Source organism: Quercus robur, chromosome 5 (assembly GCF_932294415.1).
Source record: "Quercus robur chromosome 5, dhQueRobu3.1, whole genome shotgun sequence".
Taxonomy (NCBI): Eukaryota; Viridiplantae; Streptophyta; class Magnoliopsida; order Fagales; family Fagaceae; genus Quercus; species Quercus robur.
This window is the reverse complement of record NC_065538.1, coordinates 83585385-83609363: the sequence shown is the minus strand read 5'-3', so window position 1 is coordinate 83609363 and position 23979 is coordinate 83585385. Positions and strand designations below refer to the sequence as shown.

The 23979-nt window shown below is 32.0% G+C and overlaps 2 protein-coding genes and 1 long non-coding RNA gene across 3 annotated transcripts; 1 reads left to right on the top strand and 2 right to left on the bottom strand.

Moving 5' to 3' along the window:
• Positions 1-1197, bottom strand: LOC126728850 (F-box/kelch-repeat protein At3g23880-like). Its single transcript, XM_050434611.1, has one exon. The coding sequence runs from the start codon at positions 1195-1197 to the stop codon at positions 1-3; it is 1197 nt and encodes a 398-aa protein (XP_050290568.1).
• Positions 1198-2883: 1686 nt separating this feature from the next.
• LOC126727434 (uncharacterized) lies at positions 2884-9914 on the top strand. The gene is made up of 4 exons (XR_007656246.1): positions 2884-3702; positions 4470-4576; positions 8905-8972; positions 9614-9914. It is a non-coding gene; the product is annotated as an uncharacterized LOC126727434 (long non-coding RNA).
• Positions 9915-20701: 10787 nt separating this feature from the next.
• On the bottom strand, positions 20702-23708 carry LOC126728849 (uncharacterized). The gene is made up of 3 exons (XM_050434610.1): positions 23682-23708; positions 23274-23555; positions 20702-20758 (listed from the first exon to the last, which is right to left on the bottom strand). Exons 1-3 carry the CDS (start codon positions 23706-23708, stop codon positions 20702-20704), a joined length of 366 nt encoding a protein of 121 aa, XP_050290567.1.
• Between the last annotated feature and the right edge of the window lie 271 nt (positions 23709-23979).

Here is a 23979-nt window from a genome sequence, read left to right as displayed (position 1 = left end):
TTATGAATTATGCATTTTACGGATTTTCAAGGCACGTTCTACCTTTACATCATATTCTTCTTGTTTGTAAACTCCATCATCAAATAGAACTAGACTTTCTACGTAATTATCTAAATGGTAACAGCTTGATATGTCATTTTTCTGAAGATCCCATATAATACTTTGGCTATTTGGTTCATACAAAAGCAAGTCTTCATCATTCGAAGTTATTATTAGAACTTCACCATTTTTCTTAAAACCTATCACCCTTCCCAATCTTACACCGAAATCAATAGAGTATAACTTAGTCCAAGATTCCACAACTCCATATTCTTTCATCACCCACACATCATGCTTTTTCGCATGACACTCATAGTAGTTATTAAACCCTCCATGTAGAGCAAGTAATCCATTAAGCATTGCAATCTGTCCCCCCTCTAATGAATATTGACCCCCTTCTATTTCTAAATCCTTAGGAACAGGCACTTCATGATAAATAATCTCATCACCCAAATCGAAAGAAAGAATAAAATTGTGATAAGTATACTGCATGAAGTTCTGAGCAAGCCAGTGCAATGCCCCATTCATAGAAACCGAGACACTCGCTTGTTGAACAATAAAGCTAGCACTTGGTGGGAAAGTAAAACGGTGCCATTTCCTAGTGTTAAGAGCATAAATCACAGCCAAAGGAGTATCATCATCCAAATACATAATTCTCACCACTTTGTACTCATTAGTTGGGGCGTGATATCCAAAGCCAAGACAATACACATATGGTGATTGATCGAGATTTGTAACCAATGGAAGTCTCACGGATCTATTAACAGAAGGGTTCCAAAGAAAATATTTTTCATAAGCATTATGATGACTATCAACTAGACAAATTAGCCCATTGACTGAACCGACTATTTTGTAGACGCTGGTCGAGCTCCAGATATCCCCAGTGTCATAGGGAGGGTCGAACTCAATGAAATCTGATGAGTCATCTATGGCTGGATTGCTATGCAAACTAAAAATTTCTTTTTCGTACTCAAAACGTCCAAATAGAAAATAGGGTGAAGAGCGTTGGTTGCTGCGAGCGAGGTAAGCTTTGGCAAAGCGAGAGTTAGAGATGAGAGAGTACCATGTCTTGCAAACTGACCTAAACCTCAGCACTGACTTTGCCGGTAGTCCTAGAAGAATTTCTTCAATCACCTCTGCGGGCAAATAGTCTGACATGTTTTTTCCTTTGTTTCTCTGCGTCTGAAAAATATGAGAGATGGTGCGGATTGGGGTTGGTTGTGTTACGGTTTATACTACTATGACGCTATGAGAGTATGAGTCCTAGTCCTACTCGGAGTTGAAGTAGATACGTGTAGATTGTAGAAAACTACAAGCAGATCAGCCAGAAGTGTGATTTGGGCTCAGCCCTTTTATTCTATCTGAACCAGACCGAAACATATATTGGTGGGTTCATACTTTCATTCATCCATTTATCCCGTTGGCAACGGTGGCTCAATTTTTAATTTTATTTTTTAATTTTATATATAATTCATCCTTTCTTTTTAGATGATTGAAAAAGGAAAAAGACCAAAAAAAAAAAAAAAAATCTACCTAAAAATATGAATTATTTAGGAGAAAATCATATTCACCAGCAGTTGCCTTAAAAGAGATTTAAAAAAAAATAGATACAATAAAATTTTAATTTATGACATTCACTTTATAATGATTGTGATTTATCATCTCACTGAGATACCAATTGATTTTTACTTTATAGGAAAAGATTTTTAACAATTAAATTAATTGGAATAGGGGTATCAATTTGGGTTATTGTGTCGTGTTCGTGTCATGTTGAGGTAGGGGTATTTGGTTAAATGGCTCGACTTGAACCTAATCCATTTAATAATTATGTCATGAACTTTCAATCCTAACACAACTTGCTAATAAAACGGATTGACACAGCACGACACATTTGACATGCTTAATTAATGGGTAGTTTTTGGTTGACAAGAATGTGACACGACCCATTTCAACCCGTCTAATATTAAACGTGCTAGGTTGTCATAAATTCAGCCAATTTAACCCGTTTAAAAAAAGCTCTTGATTAATATTATTATAAATTTAATAAACAAAAAATTTAATATAAACTTATAAGATCAAAATACCTATTAAGCATATGATTTGAAAATTAATAATAACATCAAATATTACTTAAAAACATATTGTCCAAAAGTTTAAATAACATCAAAATATCTAATAAATAGTATTAAGTTTATAATGTAGTACCATCTATCTAGAAATAAGTTCTTTACATCTTAAAAAAAGTGCATACACTTCAACCCAAATCAAAATAACATATATAGTTCAACAACAATATAACATCCATCTATAAATTCGTTCTTTACATCCCAAAAGAAGTGTATACATTTCATCCTAAATTTAAAATAACTTTACTTCATATTCTTCTTGTTCTTAAACTCCATCTGTATCAAATAGAACTAGACTTTCCACATAATTATCTAAATAGAAACAGCTTAATTCGTAATTTTTTTGAAGATCCCATATAATACTTTGGCTATTTGGTTCATACAAAAGCAAGCCTTTATCATTCCAAGTTATTATTAGAACTTCACCATTTTTTTTAAAACCTATCACCCTTCCCAATCTTACACCGAAATCAATAGAGTATAACTTACTTAGTCCATGATTCCACAACTCCATACTCTTTCATCACCCACACATCATGCTTTCTATCTGAGCCTTCAAATCCGTGTAGAGCAAGTAATCCATTAAGCATTGCAATCTGTGCCCAATTTAATGAATAATGATCCCCTATTTCTAAAACCTTAGGAACAGGCACTTCGTGATAAACAATATTCTCATCACCAATCTCATAACCCAAATCAAAAGAAAGAATAAAATTGTGCCAGGTATCATCCTCCCGCTCGTGGTAGTCCTCCCGCTCGTGGTAGTGCTGAGCAAGCCAGTGCAATCTCCCATTCATAAAAACCGAGGCCTTTCCTTGAAGATAAAAGTCAGCACTTAATTCGAAAGAATGCCATTCCCTACAACCGTTAAGAGCACAAATCTCAACCATAGCAATAGTGTTATCAAAATGCATAATTCTCGCCACTTTGTACTCATTAGTTGGGGTGTGATATCCAAAGCCATGGCGATAATTACCTTTTGCAGATAAGAGATTTCTAACAAATGGAAGTCGCACGGTTCTATTAATAGAAGGGTTCCAAAGATAATATTTTTCATGAAGTTCACCATGACTATCAACTAGACAAATTAGTCCATTGACTGAACCGACTATTTGGAAGACTTCGTTCCAACTCCAGTCATAAATATGCGCATAGAGATAAGTCTTCTCATAAGGAGGGTGGAACTCAATGAAATCTGATGAGTCTATGGCTGGATTGCTATGCAAACTGAAACATACCTTTTCGTGTTCACGACGTCCAAATAGAAAATAGGGTGATGGGCGTTGCACTACAACAAACTTTAGTTATTTCAACCCTCTTTTATCGAGGGTTTACTAAAATTTGTGGATACAACCTACAAATACAAATGCGGAGATCTCACAGAGCGTGTGGAGATCTCATATATCTCGACGATCATGGAGATCTCATCGAGCTCGACGATCATCGGTTAGGTACGATCGCACAGCTCCAATTAGGTACGATCTCGGTTTTGTGACTCTTCCTCTCTCTTGGCGTTGTGTTTCTCAGCTCCGGTTAGGTACGAATCACAAACCCTAATTTCGTCTTGATTTTTTTTGTTTTTTTGGTTTACCCACACTTTTTCATTGATTTCCCCATGATTTTCGTTTCACATTTCTCAGAAAACTGAGCTCATCATCGATTTCCCTATTTCGATTTCTAATTGTTCGACCTTTGCAATTTCATTATTCGATTTCAAATCATAATCTCTGTTTCCTTTACAGTTTTCATACAAATATTGATTGAGTTTTTTTAGACACTCTCTAAGACTTGATTTATTATGTTTGTGTATTCAAATTTAGTTTTCTTTCTCTCCGTGTGTGTGTGTTTATTTCAATCTGCATCGCCCAACTTGTTGGCTTTGGTGGTGAGTGTTGACTTTGAACTGTATGGATCTACTGGGTGTCATTGTTAGCTATTGGGAATTTGTGTTTAGTAGTAGAGGAAAATTAGTAGTGCTTAAAGCTTACTTGTGTTTATAGTGAAATAGTAGTATTTTAACAATTCCAGAGTGGAGTTACCCTAAAACTTTGGAGACTCAGAGAACCTTAATTTGTAATTTACTATTTTAAACATTGTGTTTGGGATGATGGGTTTATTGGAATGCTATCAGTTTTATTTTTTATGGTAATTTGGAATGGACACAGGTTTTTGTTTAGATAACAGAATGGTTGAGGCAAATTTAGTTTTATTTCTTGTTTATTTTTTTTTTCCAGTGCTTTGGTTCATATTTTATGGTTGAAAAGGATGGGCTCCAATAGAATTATAAATATATTTGTTTGATAGGCTATTCGGACGCTGATCTCAAAGGGTGCTAGATTTGGTTCCAATCTTGTTCTTTCAACCTGCCTCTGCATTTTCTTCCCAAACGTGATTTTAAATATAGTAAAAAGGTAACAATTCTTCTTTATTTATTTATTTATTTTGGGTTAAGTAAAATGTGCAACAGCAAAGCTATATAAATAGCATGCCTTTTTATCAATTTTATTTATATTAACCATCTTGTTTTTGTCTAGTTTTCAAATTTCTTAGAATTTAGGCCCTGTTTCTGAATCATGGTGTTTGAATTTAACAATTTAGCATGGTGTTTGAATTTGTGTTGTTACTGTCACTAGTTTTTTTTTCTTTTTAAGAAACAATCATGCACACACAAGAGAGGAATAATGAAATTATTGTTGTGTAGTTTTGTTATATATAGAATTTTTGTTTGATGAATTATGTGTTAACAATTTAGCATGGTGTTTGACGGGTTTTAAGAGAAGCAAATGGTGCAGCCCACTGCTTAGCAACAGTAGATATCAGATTTCCTTTATCAAGGTAGGGAGTGAAAACATATTAGCGGATGCTAGGACAATGAATGAGATAAATAAGAAGGATGTGCTGGCTTATGATGTAGTATAAAATGAGGCTTATGGTGTACAGTATTTCAAATCTTTGTCTGATGCCGGACAGTTAGGATAAGGCTGGCTTCATTACTTAGTATGGTGCATACTGTAATTACTTCTTTGATTAGGATCTCAACGTTTTGGGATTCCACTGCTTTTACTTCTTTGATTATTTTATACGGCCTCATATTCTCCTAAACCCCATTCTAAGCTATTACCTCAACTAATTGCTCTTACTGTGCATTTTGAGGTTATAATGAGTGAATATAGAGAAACTACAATAGGGCTTCGGCCTAGGATAGAGAATTTGGCAATGAACATTTTCATATTGAAATGTTTGAGCACATTTTTGTTTTGTTCATAAATTTAACCTTCAAAGTTTTCTTCCACAGGACCATTGAATAAACACTATTATCACAAAAATGGTGATCAAGAATGAAATTGTTAAGCTTTAAATTTTGGAATATGTAATAGTGCAGTGTGATTATTCTTGTAAATCAGAGTTCAAGCAATACAAATATATTTTCAAAGAAGGGTTACTTAGTCTTAATTGCTTTACCAAACAGAGAAACAGAGGATGCTTGCTTTAGAGATAGCCTTAGAGATAGCCTTGTGGGTGCTGGTTTTCTATATGTCTTGGATCAGATTTCTCTAGCATGTTAGTCTATTAGCCAGTGGTGTATATGAAAATACTTGGTAGACATCCAAGGAGTAATTCAAGAACTTTCAACAAGATTTATATTTCTAGGAAGTATTCTTTGTAAATTTCATGTTCAATGTGAACATTGTGTGGGTTGGTCGGATCTTCTTGGCTGGAAATTCAAGATTTATTGAGGATGAAGATGATATGTCAGGATTTTTAATGTTGGACCCTTAACAAATGAAAGTCTTCTATGTTCTAAGTTCCCAACAGTATCAAACTCCACATTCACTCAATTTGTGGTAATCAACAAAAAGCCTTGAGTTCGTAGTAATCATAATATGGAGCAGAACCCTCAAACTGATTAGTACAAATGCAAAACAAAGCTTCTCACTATGGCTGAACTGCCTCCAGCTTTCAACCATATTCACCTTCATCATGTGAAATCCAACAAAGATCAGGAACATATCCATTTTCTTTGATTGTGGACAACAAAGAATTTAAATTTGCATAAATTTTGTCTGATTGAAGGTGTGACATGTCTCCAGCAGTAAAATAGTGGACCTGACTGCTAACAACAATCCAACTAATTCCTGGAGGCTTATTTAAACCCTTCTCTTTGAGCCATGTTCTTATTTGTCTAACTTCCAACCAATGTCCTGCCGCAGCATAGATGTTAGATAGCAAAACATAATTCCCTGGATTCATAGGTTCTAATTCAACGAGTTTTCAAAAATGTTTTCAGCTAGCTTAGTGCTGTAATTAAGCCTCTTTCTGGGGTTTTGGGAGAAAAGGCGGGCAAATTGGGGGGGAACAGGAAGTCTCTTTCTTTTTTATGCCTGGCTGTCTGTCAGTGTCTATTACTTATTAAGCCATTTTCTGATTGTCAACACTCTTAACTCCCAAACTCAATTCCGAAAAGCGAAAACCAACCCCCTTTGATCAATTATTATTATTATTATTATTATTAGGCCTTCTCTTCTCCTCAAAATTATTATTAAGACTACACACAGAACAGATCTCCTTTAATTTTTGGGGTCTGGATTTCAGGTCTTTCCGATTTTCCTCTGTCTTTCATTGTGAAGTTACTTCATATTAAATGCCTTAGTGGTTGGACAAACAAATCGTTTACTCTGTTGCTTCAATTGTTGAATGATGCACTTTCTAAAGTTATTGTAGAGTTGCTAGATTCATTATATGAGGCAAAGAAGATGATTCGGGATTTGGGTCTTGATTATGTGAAGATAGATGCTTGTAGAAATAATTGTATGTTGTATTGGAAGGAAAATTCCAACAAAAGTGAGTGTCAAGTTTGTGGCCTCTCAAGATGGAAATCAAGTGAAGAGAGAGTAAGGGGTAAAAAAGTCCCTCACAAGGTATTGCGTTATTTCCCAATAACACCAAGGCTCAAGAGGTTTTTCTTGTCAAAAAAGACAGCTTCCTACATGACTTGGCATCATGATAAGCGTGTTGATGATGGTCTATTATGACATCCAGCTGACTCTAAGGCATGGAAAAATTTTGATGAGATACATGAGTCATTTTCTTCTGAGAAGCGCAATGTTAGGTTGGGTTTAGCAAGTGATGGGTTTAATCCATATGGAAACATGAGCACCAGTCATAGCACATGGCCTGTTGTCCTTGTTCCGTATAATTTACCACCATGGATGTGTATGAAGCAATCTTATTTTATGCTAGCATTGCTCATTCCAGGACCGAAAGGTCCGGGAATTAAAATTGATATTTATTTGCAACCATTAATTGATGAGCTGAACAAATTATGGGAAGTTGGTGTTACTACTTTTGACTCCTCTAGAAATCAAAATTTCAATATGCATGCAGCAGTTTTATGGACAATTAATGACTTCCCAGCATATAGGAATCTTTCTGGTTGGAATACAATGGGTGCTTTGGTATGTCCTTCTTGTCATAATGAAACAAGTTCTTCTTATTTGCAAAATGGAAGAAAGTTTTGTTTCATGGGGCATCGACGCTTCTTGCCAATCAAGCATAGATGGAGATTGGAATCTAAGAAATTTGATGGTAAGAAAGAGATTGGTTTATCCCCTAAACAACTATCTGGAGATGATGTGCTTAGTCAATTATGTGATCTTGAATTCTTGATATTTAGGAACAGTGCAAAGAAGAGAAAACATGATGAGTTAAATGAAAAAGATAATTGGTCGAAGAAGAGTATATTTTTCAAATTACCATATTGGAGAACCTTATTATTGAGAAATAATTTAGATGTTATGCACATTGAGAAGAATGTGTGTGATAGTATAATCGGGACATTGATGAATACTAAAAAAAAAACAAAAGATAACTTGAATTCTCGTCTTGATCTAAAAGCCATGGGCATTAGGGAGGAACTCCATCCAATACCATGTGGGGAATATTTAAAGCTGCCATCTGCATGTTATACTTTATCTGTCGACGAGCAAAGAGATTTTTGTGGATTCTTAAAGGAGGTAAAGTTTCCTGATGGTTATTCCTCAAACATTGCTAGATGTGTGAATCTAAAAGATAGGAAGATATCTGGACTTAAGAGCCATGATTGCCATATCTTATTAGAGACCTTACTTCCTTTAGCAATAGATGGATTGCTGCCAGAAGAGGTGTCTAAACCACTAATTGTGCTGAGTAATTTCTTTAAAGCACTGTGCTCAAAGGTGCTAAGTGTGGATGACTTGGAGAAAATGGAATCTCAAATTGCAATAGCACTTTGTCACTGTTTTAGTTTGCTTTTGCAATCCTTATCTGATTTATATCTGATTTATATAACATCTAACTGATTGCTGGAACAAAAATGTGTACTGGATTGCTATTGTTAACAGCAAGTCAAATAATAATATGCATGACTTAATTTGATTTATATGCATGCTTTGGTTGGCACATTTCCATGATTTAGCTTGCTATTGGTCGGATTTGCTATGGCTTTATTCCCCCTAACAGATAATAGGCAACTACCAGAAATTCAAAATGAAAAGTGTGACAGAAAGAGGAATGACTAACCTGTGATAACCTTTGTGTGGGGTTGTGAACCTGAAAGTTTCCTGCTCTTTTTGTACTTAAACACAAGTCAATTTTCACTGTAAATTAAACATTTTCTTCTTTCTCCATGTTACTACAATGGTATTTTATCTTATAATTCAATATTTTGTGAATATTCTCTAAGCTCTATCTGTTTGGGCAGCAACTTACAAGCTAATGAGCAACGTGACATGCTCCATTCCTGAGTTTACTTGTGTTTCAGCTGCAAAGGTTGTATTCCAATTTCTCTCTTAATGTGTTTTTTCCCGAACTTCTTTATTAGTGTGTTTCATACAAAAATACCTGCACATGCTACATGTTGTTCTCCCTTTTGAAAGCTTCCGTGAAATATTGTTCCAACTGAATTTGTTTCCTCATTGTACTAAGTGATATTAATAAGAAAGTGGAACCAATATGTTGTCACCTAATAGACAATGATTAAATTTCATAACCTAAACTTGCATTTTACAGATTTTTGATTTATAGAAATAACTCAAGGAAAACTTTGAGCTCTTGCTATTTGAAAGAATATAGCTTTCGTCTCCACTTTTCAAATTTTATGCACTTGATCTATAATAATTTTCTTGGTAGTGTGAGAATATAGTTAATGGGTTAGTCTAAAAGCTACTATGGATCAGTTCATTATTGCTTTTATCATTACAAATTTTAGTTGCTCTGTTGAGTTGTATCACCTCACAATCAGCCCAATCTAGTAGTGATCACTAAGGTATGAAGATCATCTCAAGCTAGTCATTGTTTTAGTACTATTGGATAAATTTGGAATGACTTGTTGAGCTATTGGTACTAGTTTGCTATGTGATATTCTGTTCCTTTAGTCTAATTGTGAAATTTTCATTTTTGTTTTTTTTCAGGTGGCTTTACTGTTAATTTGGGTTGCTGATATAAGGAAACATGTGAAGAATTTAGAATTTGGGAAGGGACATGTATATAAAGCTGTGCATGTAACCGATTTTTATTTCCTTTCATCAACTTTGGCCTTATATAAGATGTATTAGGATTTGTTCTGTTCACCTACTACCATGATAGATTGTGCAAAGAACCTTGTTTTTACAATTTAAAACTCTTGCCCCTGTTGACTATTGAATTAGATCATATAAATATTGATCGGGTTAATTTGACTTTTGGTATCATATAAATTCATACAATTATGAATTTTTGTGTATGTGTATGTATATATATATATGTTTGTGCATGATTGTGGTTTTTTTTTTTTTTTTTTTAATTAAATAAAATAAAATCTTGTTTTGAGGGTCAAGAGACCCCTTAAATAACCTTATTTATCAAGGGTTGTAGATATAATTTTTTTAAACCTTGGTAAAAGGTTATTTAAGGGTCTCTTGACCCTCAAAATAAGATTAGAGCACTTATTTTAAGGGTCATGAAGGCCGTTAAAATTTCTTTTTCGACGGTATATATTTTGAAGGTTCTCAAGGGTCAATTGGACTCTTAAAATAATTTTTTTCAACGGTTTTTAATACTTTTTAAAAGGGTTTTGACCCTTGAAAAAAGTCAAATTTGTTGTAGTGTTGATTGCTGCGAGCGAGGTAAGCGTTGGCAAAGCGAGAGTTAGAGATGAGAGTACCATGTCTTGCAAACTGACCTAAACCTTAGCACTGACTTTGCCGATAGTCCTAGAAGAATTTCTCCAATCACCTCTGGGGGCAAATAGTCTGACATGTTTTTTCTTTGTTTCTCTGCGTCTGAAAATATTAGAGATGGTGATTAATTAAGGTTAAGGTTGTGTTACGGCTTATGCTTATATATTAACTAGTCATTAACCCGTGTTATGCATAGGATTACCAAATAAAAATTAAATATAATTATTTTATTTGAAAATGAATAAAATTAAGTAAAAATATAGCTATACGCAAACTGCTAAAAGAAGATAACAATATTTTCAATTTGTACCACTTCTTGAATCAAAACCATACAAAATCTTTGCCTAGAATGCAGCAACAATTTCAAATAAAAATGTGCAATATATGCACACTACATCAAGTGGAAAAGAAATATAACTATGCAATAATACATTTTTTGCATTTAGATCCAACAGGAAAAAAAATCCCTTGAAAATGCAAAGCCTTGGCATATGATATGATATCTATAAAATGAACTTGCTTGCAGCTTCGTGCAGAGTTGAAACACCAACATAAAGATCTGATATAGGCCTAGTCTTCCATGGGTCAAATAATTTGGTGAAACATTAGACACAATCACTTGTTTAAGAAATTAGTACAAAAGATCATATCAGGTTGGACCATTTTATTAGTTGAAAAATTTTTCTGCAAAGCCAAAGCTTATCTACAAAAAAATCATTGAATTCCAGATGGAACCAAAGGCAACAAAAGTAATGGTAATGTTTATTGCAATGGTAAATATCCCTATTGCACTTACAGTTCATAAAGGTAATGTTTATTTCCATACCTACTATTTGTTTAGTATGTATGTAAAGTTGACTTAATACGTATCCTTCTCAGTTGCATTACACATGGTAAGTACAATTTTGAAGCAAGTCACACGGTTTAGTTAACCAAACAAAATCTAACACAAATAAATATCTAAAACATAACCAAATCTAACCTTTATACCTTTATCTAATCCAAAAGCCTAAATCATAATCTATCCCAAGAAAATACCCAAACCTAGATCATATTTGTTAAAGAAAATATATATTATATTTAACAATATTTGATGCACAAAATTTTAAATTAAAAAAAATACCAGAAAGAATATATGACCTTTAGTTTGGTTTCAATAGTGACATAATGAAAGCCAATCAATAGATTAACTAATCCCTATGACAAAGAAAGACAACTCAAATTAGTAATTTTATTTGGTAGAACAAAACAGTATATAATTGACTTTAAGATATGGTTGTTACTTAATGTCACCAATCACAACAATATAAAGAGAAGTATATAGTTGCTAATCCAAGTATACTCATTATCCATTAGAAACTGTTAGTAAAAATAGACACATCTATCATCAAAAGCTTAGGAAACACACTAATGACATAAAACTAACCGTCAAGCGTTAGTTTTAAAACCAACACAAGGTATGTAAGAAACTAATAATTTTTTTTAAAAATGGTGTTCAAAGTGGGATATAAGCAAATAAAAGCAGTATTAAATAGAGACACAACTACTAAAATGGCTTTCAAATCAATATCTAGAAATTCCTAAGGAAATAATATTCTCAAAAGTAACTGCATACCACTTTGACTCCAAGCAAAATTATGAAAAGACTAGGGTAAAAGTTCTAAAATTTTAAACCTCCTACTAATATCAAATAAATGCTCAGATCAATGACCACTACATTTTTAAATCTTATCCATCATAAATAACCTAAAATTTACATATGCAAAACTGCAAAAATGCTGCTTCATTATTAGGGGGAAAAATTAGAGTAAAAGATTATTTGCATAGTTATGAAACTGTCTCAAACCCAAGATTAAACTTCAACCTTAATTATTTCAATAGCATACCAATTATGTTTTAAATGTAAGTTTGCATCTAACAGAATTCAAGTAGCTAAATACATGTTGATCAAAATGAGCAATGTCCATTGAAGCAAAATTACTTAAAAAGAGAAACTGAAAAAGGTCAGTCATGTTGCATATTAGATCTACATTATCGATGACAGCAATATCTGCCTGTTTCAATGTAGTCAACTCAAAAGCTTCCTTAAAGGTCCAAGTATTGGCAGTTACCCCACAGCGTTAAGCCATTGACCATTACTATCTCTAGATCGTGCTGCAAGCTCTAGTGCTTTATCAATAATATATGCTATCAGTATAACACCTCACTGAGTAATAATATGTGTGTTTCAAGACTTCATCAATTAAATCAAGATAGTAATCAGCATCAACCGAAAGAAGAAAAAAAAAAGTCAATCAAAATAACAATAAAAATCTAAAGATTTCTAAAACAAAACCCAATAACTATATAGCATCAAATCAACTGTGTCTAAATTTTTTATTGAACCCCATAAACAAAACTATCTGCAACAAACAACCCATATATATCACTGAAAATTCTAAAACCACAATCTACATCAATATAAAATAATTTTTCAGCCAAATAAATTAATCACCAGGCTGACTCTTAGGCCTTTCATAAACACACAAACAAAAAAAAACCATTAAATTGATACTATCTCCTCTGTTTGCATCATTCAGTAGGCTGCCTTTCCTCTGTTTGGTTTCAATTGAAAAACTTAAATTCTGAGAAAAGAGAAAGAGGAAAGCAAGCGTACCTAGGCTTTGGGTATGGAGTTTGATTTTCAATTGAAAACAATAACAGACAGAGAATGAGTCACATAATACAGAGAGGAAAACCAAAAGATGCAATGGCAGTGATCTGTGGTGGTGGCAATCCGTGGCAGCGGCGGCAATCCGTGGCGGCGGCGGGAGAATCTGAGTTTTGGGTTTTGATTATGGAGGAAGGAAAGGGTGAGTTAGGTTTAGGGGAAGGAGATGTTAGCGTGTGAGAAGAGGAGAGATTTTTTGGTTTTCAGGTTTTAAAGAGGTATCGGGTTTTGTAACATGTATTTGGTGGGGGGGGGGGGGAAATGAGATTTATTTTTAAATCAAATTTAAAAAATAGAAAACAAATACTGATGTGGAAAATTGTGGGAGCTTTTGAGGTTTTGGTTTTATATATAGATACATAGATTAAGGTTAGTTTAAAATTATGTATAAAATATAAGATTATAATTCATATAGTAAATAATATTCAATTGACACAAATTTGACATGTGTATTAAGAGTATAAAGAACATTCCGTCTAATGGTTTAATTTTCAAAATATATAGTAATTTTTAAAGGAATTTGTAGCTTTAGTCTACAACCAAATTTGTATCTAAACTTTAACCATTAAATTATTGTTAAATATTATCTCTTAGTCAAGAGCTTTGTAGTTTAATATTCTAATAAAATATTAATTTAATAAGATACAACTTGAGGAACAAAACAAAAACAAAAGCATGGGTTGTGTGAGATTTAAAGTTTAGAAAATTTTTAGAAAGGACTTTTAGATTGAATAGAATTTAAATCTGTTTTAAATTATTGTTAAATCATTCAGCTTGAGGGAAAAAAAAATAATAATAAAACATGTTTACATTGTGTTTAGTATGGGGGAATGTTTTATGATTCTCAGGAATGTTTAATGATTCTCATGTTTGGTTGCAAATTACACTAGAGAATTAGATACGTTAAGAGTAGCCACTTGATACAACCATGAAAACTATGGTTGAATATATATAGGTTCTAAAAATTTTGAAAATAGACTTTTAGTTGAAGTAGAATTTAAATTTCTCAAAACGTAGATTATAAAACTTTATCTAAATTAAACTATTGTTTAGTCTTATCCTTAATCAAGAGCTTTGTAGCTTAATATCCTAATAAAATATTAATTTAATAAGATACAAAAGCGTGGGTTGTGAGGGATTTAAGTTTAAAATTTTTTTATAATAGACGTTTAGTTTGAATAGAATTTAAATTTGTTTTAAATTATTGTTAAATCATGCAAATTGAGGGGAAAAAAACAAAATAAAAAATGTGATTATTGTTAAATCTTATCTATTAGTCAAAACATGAGTTTTATTTATTTATTTAATATCCAAATTAAAATAACATACATATAGTTTAACAAAAATATAACATCCATCTATAAATAAGTTCTTTATATTCCAAAAGAAATGCATACATTTCAACCAAAATTCAAAATAATGTAGTTCAACAAAAATATAACACCCACATAACTCATCAAATGTTAAGTATCAATGTTGAAAGAGTTGGAGCAACTAGTAGCTAGACTAATCATGACTATGACTATGAGTATTATCCATATATTCTTTAGGGTTTGTAAAATTGCAACTTACAATCATATCATGTATAAGTTTTTGTAATCACTTACTTTCCTTTTAAGTTTAAAATATATATTGGATATAAAAGGTATATGACAAATCTAAAATAAATATTTATTTGTTATACGAGTTAAACAAGTTGTGTTAAATGAGTTATTTCGGATTGACACGAATAAATTGACATGTTACACGTGTCAATTGCGAGTCACATGGGTTGACCCACTTATGACATTTTTTATTATTATTTTTTTTATTGTGTATCATTTAGGTTGACTTGTTTATGACTGGAAATTGCTAGGGCGCAACCTTAACCGATAAAAACTTGTGTTGTGTTAACATTGACACCCCTAGTTAGAACCCACCAAGCATGAGCTATATGATTACAATGTCCTGTTCAATATCTTTTTCTTTTTCTTTTTCAGTATGTAAAGTACTATTAGAGCCTGTTTGAGATGTGCTTATTTGCTTCAACTTATTTAAGTTTTTAGCTTCTTTTTTGTACTATTCATGGGCTTTATTGTACTATACAACTAAGTCTATTCATATCTTCATTCACACAAATGAACTAAGTCTTGAAACTCTTAAGAAATAAGCAAAAACCATAGAAATAGGATCACACATAAACTTAGGAATTTAAGACACAACAACTTCATAACCACTTAGTTTCATAAACATACAAATAAGATGACACAACCCTAAACTTAATAAACAAACCATATCAAGTCTATCCATTTCTTCATTCACATAAATAGACTAAGTCTTGAGTCTCTTAAATAAGAAAAAACCATGGTAACTAGCCAATATCTCTTGAAAATTCTCATTTAGTTTGCATGTTCAATATGTGAAAGAAATGAAATAATCAAACAAATATAACTCAACAATATATATCCAAATTTTCAAAAAACAATAAACACTCCCAATAACAATTGAAACCACCTTATAACACCATGCAAGCCACCCGCTTGCTCCAACTCAACAATCCACCTCAACACAATTATCAACATTATAATATAGAATGTTTAAGAATGCTTACAAATATTGAAAAAAAAAAGTAATCAACAAAAATAACTCAACCAAACGTAAGGTCCTAAAGCCTAGCTTTACCATCCTAAGACGAGTACCCTACCCAAACAGGAACCAAGCAAGAATAGAAGAAACTCATAAGCTATAACACAACCAAAACCTTTTATTTCCTTACCATAAACAATGTGCATTTACCAACTTAATACAAAGCATGTCATTATCAAACCATGATAAAATTAGCCAAAGTAAAACACTTGTCAAAGAAAGCACATATGAACTTACAAGATAAACCACACAACAAAAACTTGTAGTAAATTCCTTATAGTCTCAAAATTCTAATCATACTTTCCAATTAAATTTGCAACAGGTCAGATCTTTTTAAAAATTTGTTTGGTTCACTTAGTGTTATCCAAAAAGCTTGAAATTAAATATGGAGAAGTCCTTATATGTCTAGTATGTAACATAAAAAATTCAGCTCAAAATAATTTTTCTATAATTTATTAAAAATCACGTAGTGCATCTGACTCAAATCTGTCCCTGAAAGATTTAAAGTCACAAAAAAAATACTATAATTTTAACACCATGCCAAAAGTTTTGAGACTTGATTAAACCTTAAAGCAACATGTGTTAGCACACATAAACAACTAGGATTACAACCATAACCTCATATAACAATCATCATAACACAAGTCAAGAAATTCAATCCCATAACTCATATAGGCAATTTATCAAATACTTGGTAAGCAAAAGACATATGTTCACATTATTGGCACAAATTTATAGTTAACACTACAATCACAACTACATATGCCAAAGACATTTCAAAATGCAAGGAAACTCTCTTTCAAAAATTAAACCCAATCTCCCATATAAATAAAAAACCCAAATGATTTTTCAAGAAACCCAACTCACATGGTTGCCAAACAATAAATCACTTGTCAAAGAAAGCACATATGAACTTACAAGATAAACCACACAACAAAAGTTTGTAGTAAATTCCTTAAAGTCTCAAAATTCTAATCATACTTTCTGATTAAATTTGTAACAGGTCAGCTCTTTTTAAAAATTTATTTGGTTCACTTAGTGTTATCCAAAAAGCTTGAAATTAAATATGGAGAAGCCCTTATATGTCTAGTATGTATCATAAAAAATTCAGCTCAAAATAATTTTTTTATAATTTATTAAAAAATCACGTAGTGCATGACAGATTTAAAGTCACAAAAAAATATTATAATTTTAACACAATGCCAAAAGCTTTGAGACTTGATTAAACCTTAAAGCTACATGTGTTAGCACATATAAACAACTAGGATTACAACCCATAACCTCATATAACAATCATCATAACACAATTCAAGAAATTCAATCCCATAACTCATATAGGCAATTTATCAAATACTTGGTAAGCAAAAGACATATGCTCACATTACTTGCACAAATTTATACTTAACACCACAATCACAACCACATATGCCAAAGACATTTCAAAATGCAAGGAAACCCTCTTTCAAAAACTAAACTCAATCTCCCATATAAATAAAAAACCTAAATGATTTCTCAAGAAACCCAACTCTTGAGAAATCATTTAGGTTTTTTATTTATATGGGAGATTGAGTTTAGTTTTTGAAAGAGGGTTTTCTTGTTCTTCCCTTCCTGTTTTATTTGATCGTTGTAACCTTGGTTATTGATTTATGCCCCCATAGTACATCCCCAATGTACTCGGGTTGGCTGTTTTCTTTTGTTTAATAAAATTTTCGTTACTTATCAAAAAAAAAAAAAAAAAAAACCCAACTCACATGGTTGCCAAACAATAAATCACTTGTCAAAGAAAGCACATATGAACTTACAAGATAAACCACACAACAAAAGCTTGTAGTAAATTCCTTAAAGTCTCAAAATACTAATCATACTTTCCAATTAAATTTGCAATAGGTCATCTTTTTTAAAAAAAATTTGTTTGGTTCACTTAATGTTATCTAAAAAGCTTGAAATTAAATATGGAGAAGCCTTTATATGTCTAGTATGAACCATAAAGAATTTAGCTCAAAATAATTTTTCTATAATTTATTAAAAATCATGTAATGCATCTGACTTAAATCTATCCTTGACAGATTTAAAGTAAAAAAAAAAAAAAATACTATAATTTTAACACCATGCCAAAAGCTTGTAGTAAATTCCTTAGGGTCCGTTTGGGAGTTTATAAAGGAATGGAATGGAATGGAATGGAATGATCATTAAAAGAATGGAATGGAATAGAATGGAATGGAATGGATTTAGTAGGGAAAGGAATGGAATGGAATGGAATTTAAAAATCTTGTTTGGATGTTATAAAATAAATGAATGGAAAGGAATTGAATGGAATGGAAAGTAAATAACACCGTTTGGAAGTGACATTGGAAGGAATGGAATGGAATCATTTTATAATAACATTACTATTGTACCCCTCATTTTAAAGAACATAAAAAATAATCAATGAGAACTTATAATTGTTTTGAAATGCTTAGTATTTAGTGGATGATGTGAAACTAGTTAGCCACAATTGAGTCTGTGTTAGATTATTGAATTACAATATAGTTTTGTCAAGGTGAATAGAAATAATCACGCTAATCAATAATTTTTTAGGGGTTGCTAGTTTTTTTTAAAGAAATTTTCTTGTGATAGTTTTTAAAGAAATTTCAATAATTTTCTTTAAAGAAATTTTTTTTAGGGGCTGCTAGTTTTAGATTGAATCTTTCTTGGCTAGTGTGCTTTACAATAGATTTGATAATTTAATACATCTCCATCTCCCAATTTCTTTAAAGAAAAAAGAAAATTTTATTGTAACTAAAAAACAAGTTATGTATATTTCTATGTTGTAAAGCAATAACTTTTTTAATTTTTAGGCCTAGACATTAGTGTCAATAAGACACATTTGCGCTCATGATTTGGTAGAAGATTTTAACATTCATCCCATTGCATGTTAACTTTGAACTGACATGTTGTGTGCTCTTTGATTGCTGGCATTATGAGTGTTGGACATATATTAGCTTAAACTAAATTCATTAACCTGAGAGGAATATCATCTAACAAAAACCCTCTCTCTAATCCTCACCCTCGCCTAATGAAAATATGGCTGACTTAAAAATACTTTGTTTCTTGACCAAAAAACAGAGCATATCTCCTAACATGAAAGGCAAATAGCACTATTTGGATAAACTCCTTGAATTATTGGTTGTGAATGGACCCCACTGCTTTTGCAAAATATCAGAACGTGTAGTGTCAATTCCTAAAATGGTCAAGTTTGTCGCCTACAAGTCTCACTCCTATTATCAATAACAACAAATATTTAAAATTCATGACCAAAAGAGAACACAATATAAAGAAAAAGTAATTGAACACGTATCAGTACATTACAGGCACTACCCAAGTTATTAACTTACTTCTTGCATATCAATCGACATTCTCTCCTACGATTATTTGTAGAGATCCTATAATCTAATCACTTTTAATGTTTAAAGTTTCATTATATCCTTTTTATTTATTATTATTATTTTTAAGTATAAGAAAGTTGCGTTACTCAATCCACAATCCCAAGACATCCACCCTATCTTGTTTTCTATCAAGTTCAAACACATGCACACAGAATCAATTATTCATTGGGGAACGGGGTGTGGAGAAGAATCAATGATTCATTGGAACACATAAAAGCAATAGCAAATTGAATTTTAAGGGTCAGACCAAAAATAAGATTATCCAATAAGTTGTATACATTGGCATAACATGTTTCTATGGGTTTTGAAATTTTTTTTTTTTAATGAATCAATCTCAATCCACAATCCCAAGACATTAATGAAAAATAGTTCCTCACACATAACAAAGATAGAAAATATATGACAAGACATGAAGTAGGAAGCAAACATAACATAACCGGTAGAAACATAAGAAAAAGAAAGACTTGTGAGCAGTAACCAAAACTTGCAGCAGTCAAAGAATAAACAGCAGTAGCTTCAATGGTGTCTCACGAAACAGCAATAGCTTCACTTTGTAGCAAATAAGCAATAACACGTAGCTATGTTTTTTTTTCTTACGGCTTATTGAGAAAAGAATGGTTGATATTAAAGGGGTATTTAGGGGTTTTAACAAAAATTTCATTAAACTTAAACCCATTCCCTCCCATTCCTCCCAATTTTGAGGGGAACAAAAATTTGAGGTTTGGAGGGAAAAGGGAGGAATGAGCATTCCCTCCTAACCATTCCATTCCCTCCCACTTAAACTCCCAAACAAGGGAATGAACTTTCCATTCCCTCCGTTAAAACTCCCAAACAAGAGGAGGGAAGAATATTCTAAAAATATTCTTTTTTTTCCATTCCATTCCCTCCTTCCAAACGGACCCTTAAAGTCTCAAAATTCTAATCATACTTTCCAATTAAATTTGCAACATGTCAGCTTTTAAAAAAAATTTGTTTGGTTCACTTAGCGTTATCCAAAAAGCTTGAAATTAAATATGGAGAAGCCTTTATATGTCTAGTATGTATCATAAAAAATTCAGCTTAAAATAATTTTTCTATAATTTATTAAAAATTATGTAATGTATCTGACTCAAATCTGTCATTGACAGATTTAAAGTCAAAAAAAAAAAAAAAACTATAATTTTAACACCGTACCAAAATCTTTGAGACTTGATTAAACCTTAAAGCTACATGTGTTAGCACATATAAACAACTAGGATTACAACCCATAACCTTATATAACAATCATCATAACACAATTCAAGAAATTCAATCCCATAACTCATATAGGCAATTTATTAAATACTTAGTAAGCAAAAGACATATGCTCACATTACTTGCACAAATTTATAGTTAACACCATAATCACAACCACATATGCCAAAGACATTTTAAAATGCAAGGAAACCATTTTTCAAAAATTAAACCCAATCTCCCATATAAATAAAAAAACCCAAATGATTTCTCAAGAAACCCAACTCAAATGGTTGCCAAACAATAAATCACTTGTCAAAAAAAAAAAAAATACAACATTTACAAACTTGTACATAAACTTACAATGATTCAACCCTTGATGCTCAAGTCTTCTTGCTCAAAAAGCCAAATTTGAATAAGAGCTTTCTGTACCAAAATCCAAACAAAACAAGCAAACAACAAAAATTAGCACAAAAGTTCCATGACCCATTAAAGAAAAACCATATCAAAGCAAACCCATAAGTCAAAACACAAAGACTTATACTTTAAAGAAACTTGAACACCAAAAAAGAGGAAAAAGAGTATGGTGGTGGCAGTGGGTGGTAACTAGAGAGGGAAGAGCTTGTAGATAGGTGGGTCGGCTGTGGCAAGGGTGGTGGGTATGGGTGGCAGCAGTGGCAAGGTGTGAAGAAAGTGATATAGGGAGAAGAATATAGAAGAGGTGTAAAGAAGTGATGTGGGGGGAAGAATATAGAAGTGGGACGAAAGGGAGAAGTGGGACACAATGAACAAAAAGAAAAGAATGAAAAGAAAGAAAAGAATGAAAAAAGCGTGTAGAAAAAGAAAAAGAAAAAGAAAAAGAAAAAGGAGGGGCAAAACCGTGGGAAATGAACTGAGCGAAACTTTGTGTGGGAAGAGGGAAAAAAAATTTGGGGAAACATATAGCAACTTTTTCAATCTATTAGAAATTAATAACTTTGGTCAGCTGGTATAAATTCTGGCAACGAAGGAAAAAAAGGGGGGGGGGGGGGTGTAGGAACCAAGTCTCTGAAATATTTAGGTTGGATAATTTTATTTTAATGCTCCATAGTAAATTTGGGAACTTCCAATTCATTGGGTCATTGTAGAAACAAAATTCTGTGTATTCATTTACTATCGTGGAAAAGTGTTTTTTTCCCTGTAATCTCATTTTGTTCCTATTTCAACCAGTGTGTCTTTAAATCTTATATGCCCTACACAGGTCTACCATGTTTTATGGACTTTGTTGACTATATCTTGTGCTTGGCAGAGAGCATGGAAAGAGCAAAGCTTGCAATCGCATAAAACAAACTTGTTAATTTTTATGTCCTGCAATTGAGCTTCATATTTGTTTATTTTCTGTTCCAAAGATGGTTGACACCATATGTTGTTGCTAAAGGAAGAATAATCTTTTGATGTAGACCTGTAGGTTTGACATTTAGGTTACTTACCCAAAGAAAAAAAAAAGACAATTAGTTTATAATGTTACTATCAATTTCAATATCTGACTAAATCTGGATGAACTTTAAAGACAATGAAGCAAAACTCATTTATATAGCTAATGAAATTATGAAGCCTCAAGATTTTATTAGCTTAAGCAGCTCCACATTGAAGGCAAGGTTATCTCAGGACCCTGACTTGGAATATATATATATATATATAGTCGCTAACGCATGCTACGCACGAGAACCTACCTATTTGTGAGGTAGACTAAAATAATTTTATAAAATCTTAAATTAATTAAGAAACTACACCAATGCATGATTTGTGTTACAATTTGGTGAAGAAGTCATTGCTTGAACATGCAATAGCTTACAAAAAATTTGTCAAACAGTTTCAGATAGTGCAACAAAATAACTTAAAAATTAAAATATTAAAACTTCAGAAAGACCAAAAAATATTAAAGAATTAGATGATTCATTGCTTAGAAATTATTGAAATAAAACAAAATATATATGACTAAACAGAAATATAAGAGAAAGATGAGTTACATTCAAAAGAATAATCCATGACTATAACTATTGAAAGGAATCAAAAGATTTAGAGCCTACAAATTTTATGTGTGTGTGTGTGTGAGAGAGAGAGACTACACAAATTTAGATGTTAAAACTTCCAAAATGCCAAAAAGATATATAATTAAAGAATATGTGTGTGGGAGACTACAATTTAGATGTTAAAACTTTCAAAATGCCAAAAAATATATATAATTAAAGAATAAGTTAATGAAACAATTCAAAAAATATATGACTATTCAAAAGAGAAATATAAGAAAAAGAGAAAAGTGCACTAACCCATAAAGCAATAAGTTTTAAATTTTAACTAGCTTAAACTTTAAACGAACCTTATCGGCATATGGCCCACGCTAAAAAATGTTGAGCAAAAACATGTAGTAGCAGCAACCTTAAATTTCAATTATTGCAAGCTTTTTTATCTTGTAAAAAAGGGCTAAAGAGAATTTGGTGGTTCATGTATGAAAATTATTTTTTAAATAATACATGAAAACCATAAAATAATTTTTTTTTAAATAAAGTAAAGGAGAAGAAAATAACAGAATAAGAACTTATACCTTTACTCAGCTTTAAAAAAAAAAAAAAAATTGGGGTTTGTAATGCTTTTATAGTGTTTATGATTAACCTCGCAAATTTGGAGATAAATTATCAATATTTGAGTTTGAGTTTAAGTTGGACTTGGTAGAGAGATAAAATTTCACTCCTTATTAAGTTTGGACAAAACAAAAATAATTTTTTTTAAAATAATGATAATGGTGAGTTTGAGTTTAAGTTGAACTTGCTAGAGAGATAGAGTTCACTCCTGTTAAGTTTGGACTAAACAAAAATTATTTTATTTTTAAAAAAATGATAATGACGTGGCAAGTTCTGGAGAGGTCAATAAAAAGTCAAAGGTTTCGGTTTTATATATATACAAGTTTCATCTCAACCTTCCTCCTTGAAAATCCTTCAAAATAACAGGTTGTAAGCTGTGATGATAGACATTTAGGAACATCTCGTGGCTTCTTCAAGCAACCATCAATTGCAGATCTTTCACCATCATAGGAAACCAATCTAAAGACAAGCATTTGTAGGTTTGGAGTTCGATGAAGCAAGAGTTGTATAAGATGCCACTCACAAAGAATGCCAATTAAACCCAAGAAAGACAAATTATGAAACATGGGAATATCATCATGATTAGAAGCATGGAAGAGGATCTGCACAACAATATAAGAATCACAAATGTCAAAAAGTCAAAATTCACTCACAAGTACAACAATAACAATATTATAAAGTAGTAATCATAGAGAGTTAGAGCATGAAAGATGGCAACATGTTCTTACCTCTGCATTTACTCTGAGCAACTCCATGGATACAACATTACAAAATGGTCTCATGAAGTCCCGTACCCTCTTTGCAAAATCTTCAATACTGTTGTCACGTTTTATCTCATTGGAAAGGGCTATTTTAACCAAGTTGGGAAGGTTTTCCAACACAACATCCTCGCCCAAATAACCATAAAAATAAAAGAATTTAAGAGCTGGGGCATTGATATGGACTATGTTTGACAAACGACATGCACTTAAAGTTAATGTTATTACCGTAGGTATGAGTATAATTATGTCCAAATTTGTAGCTAGG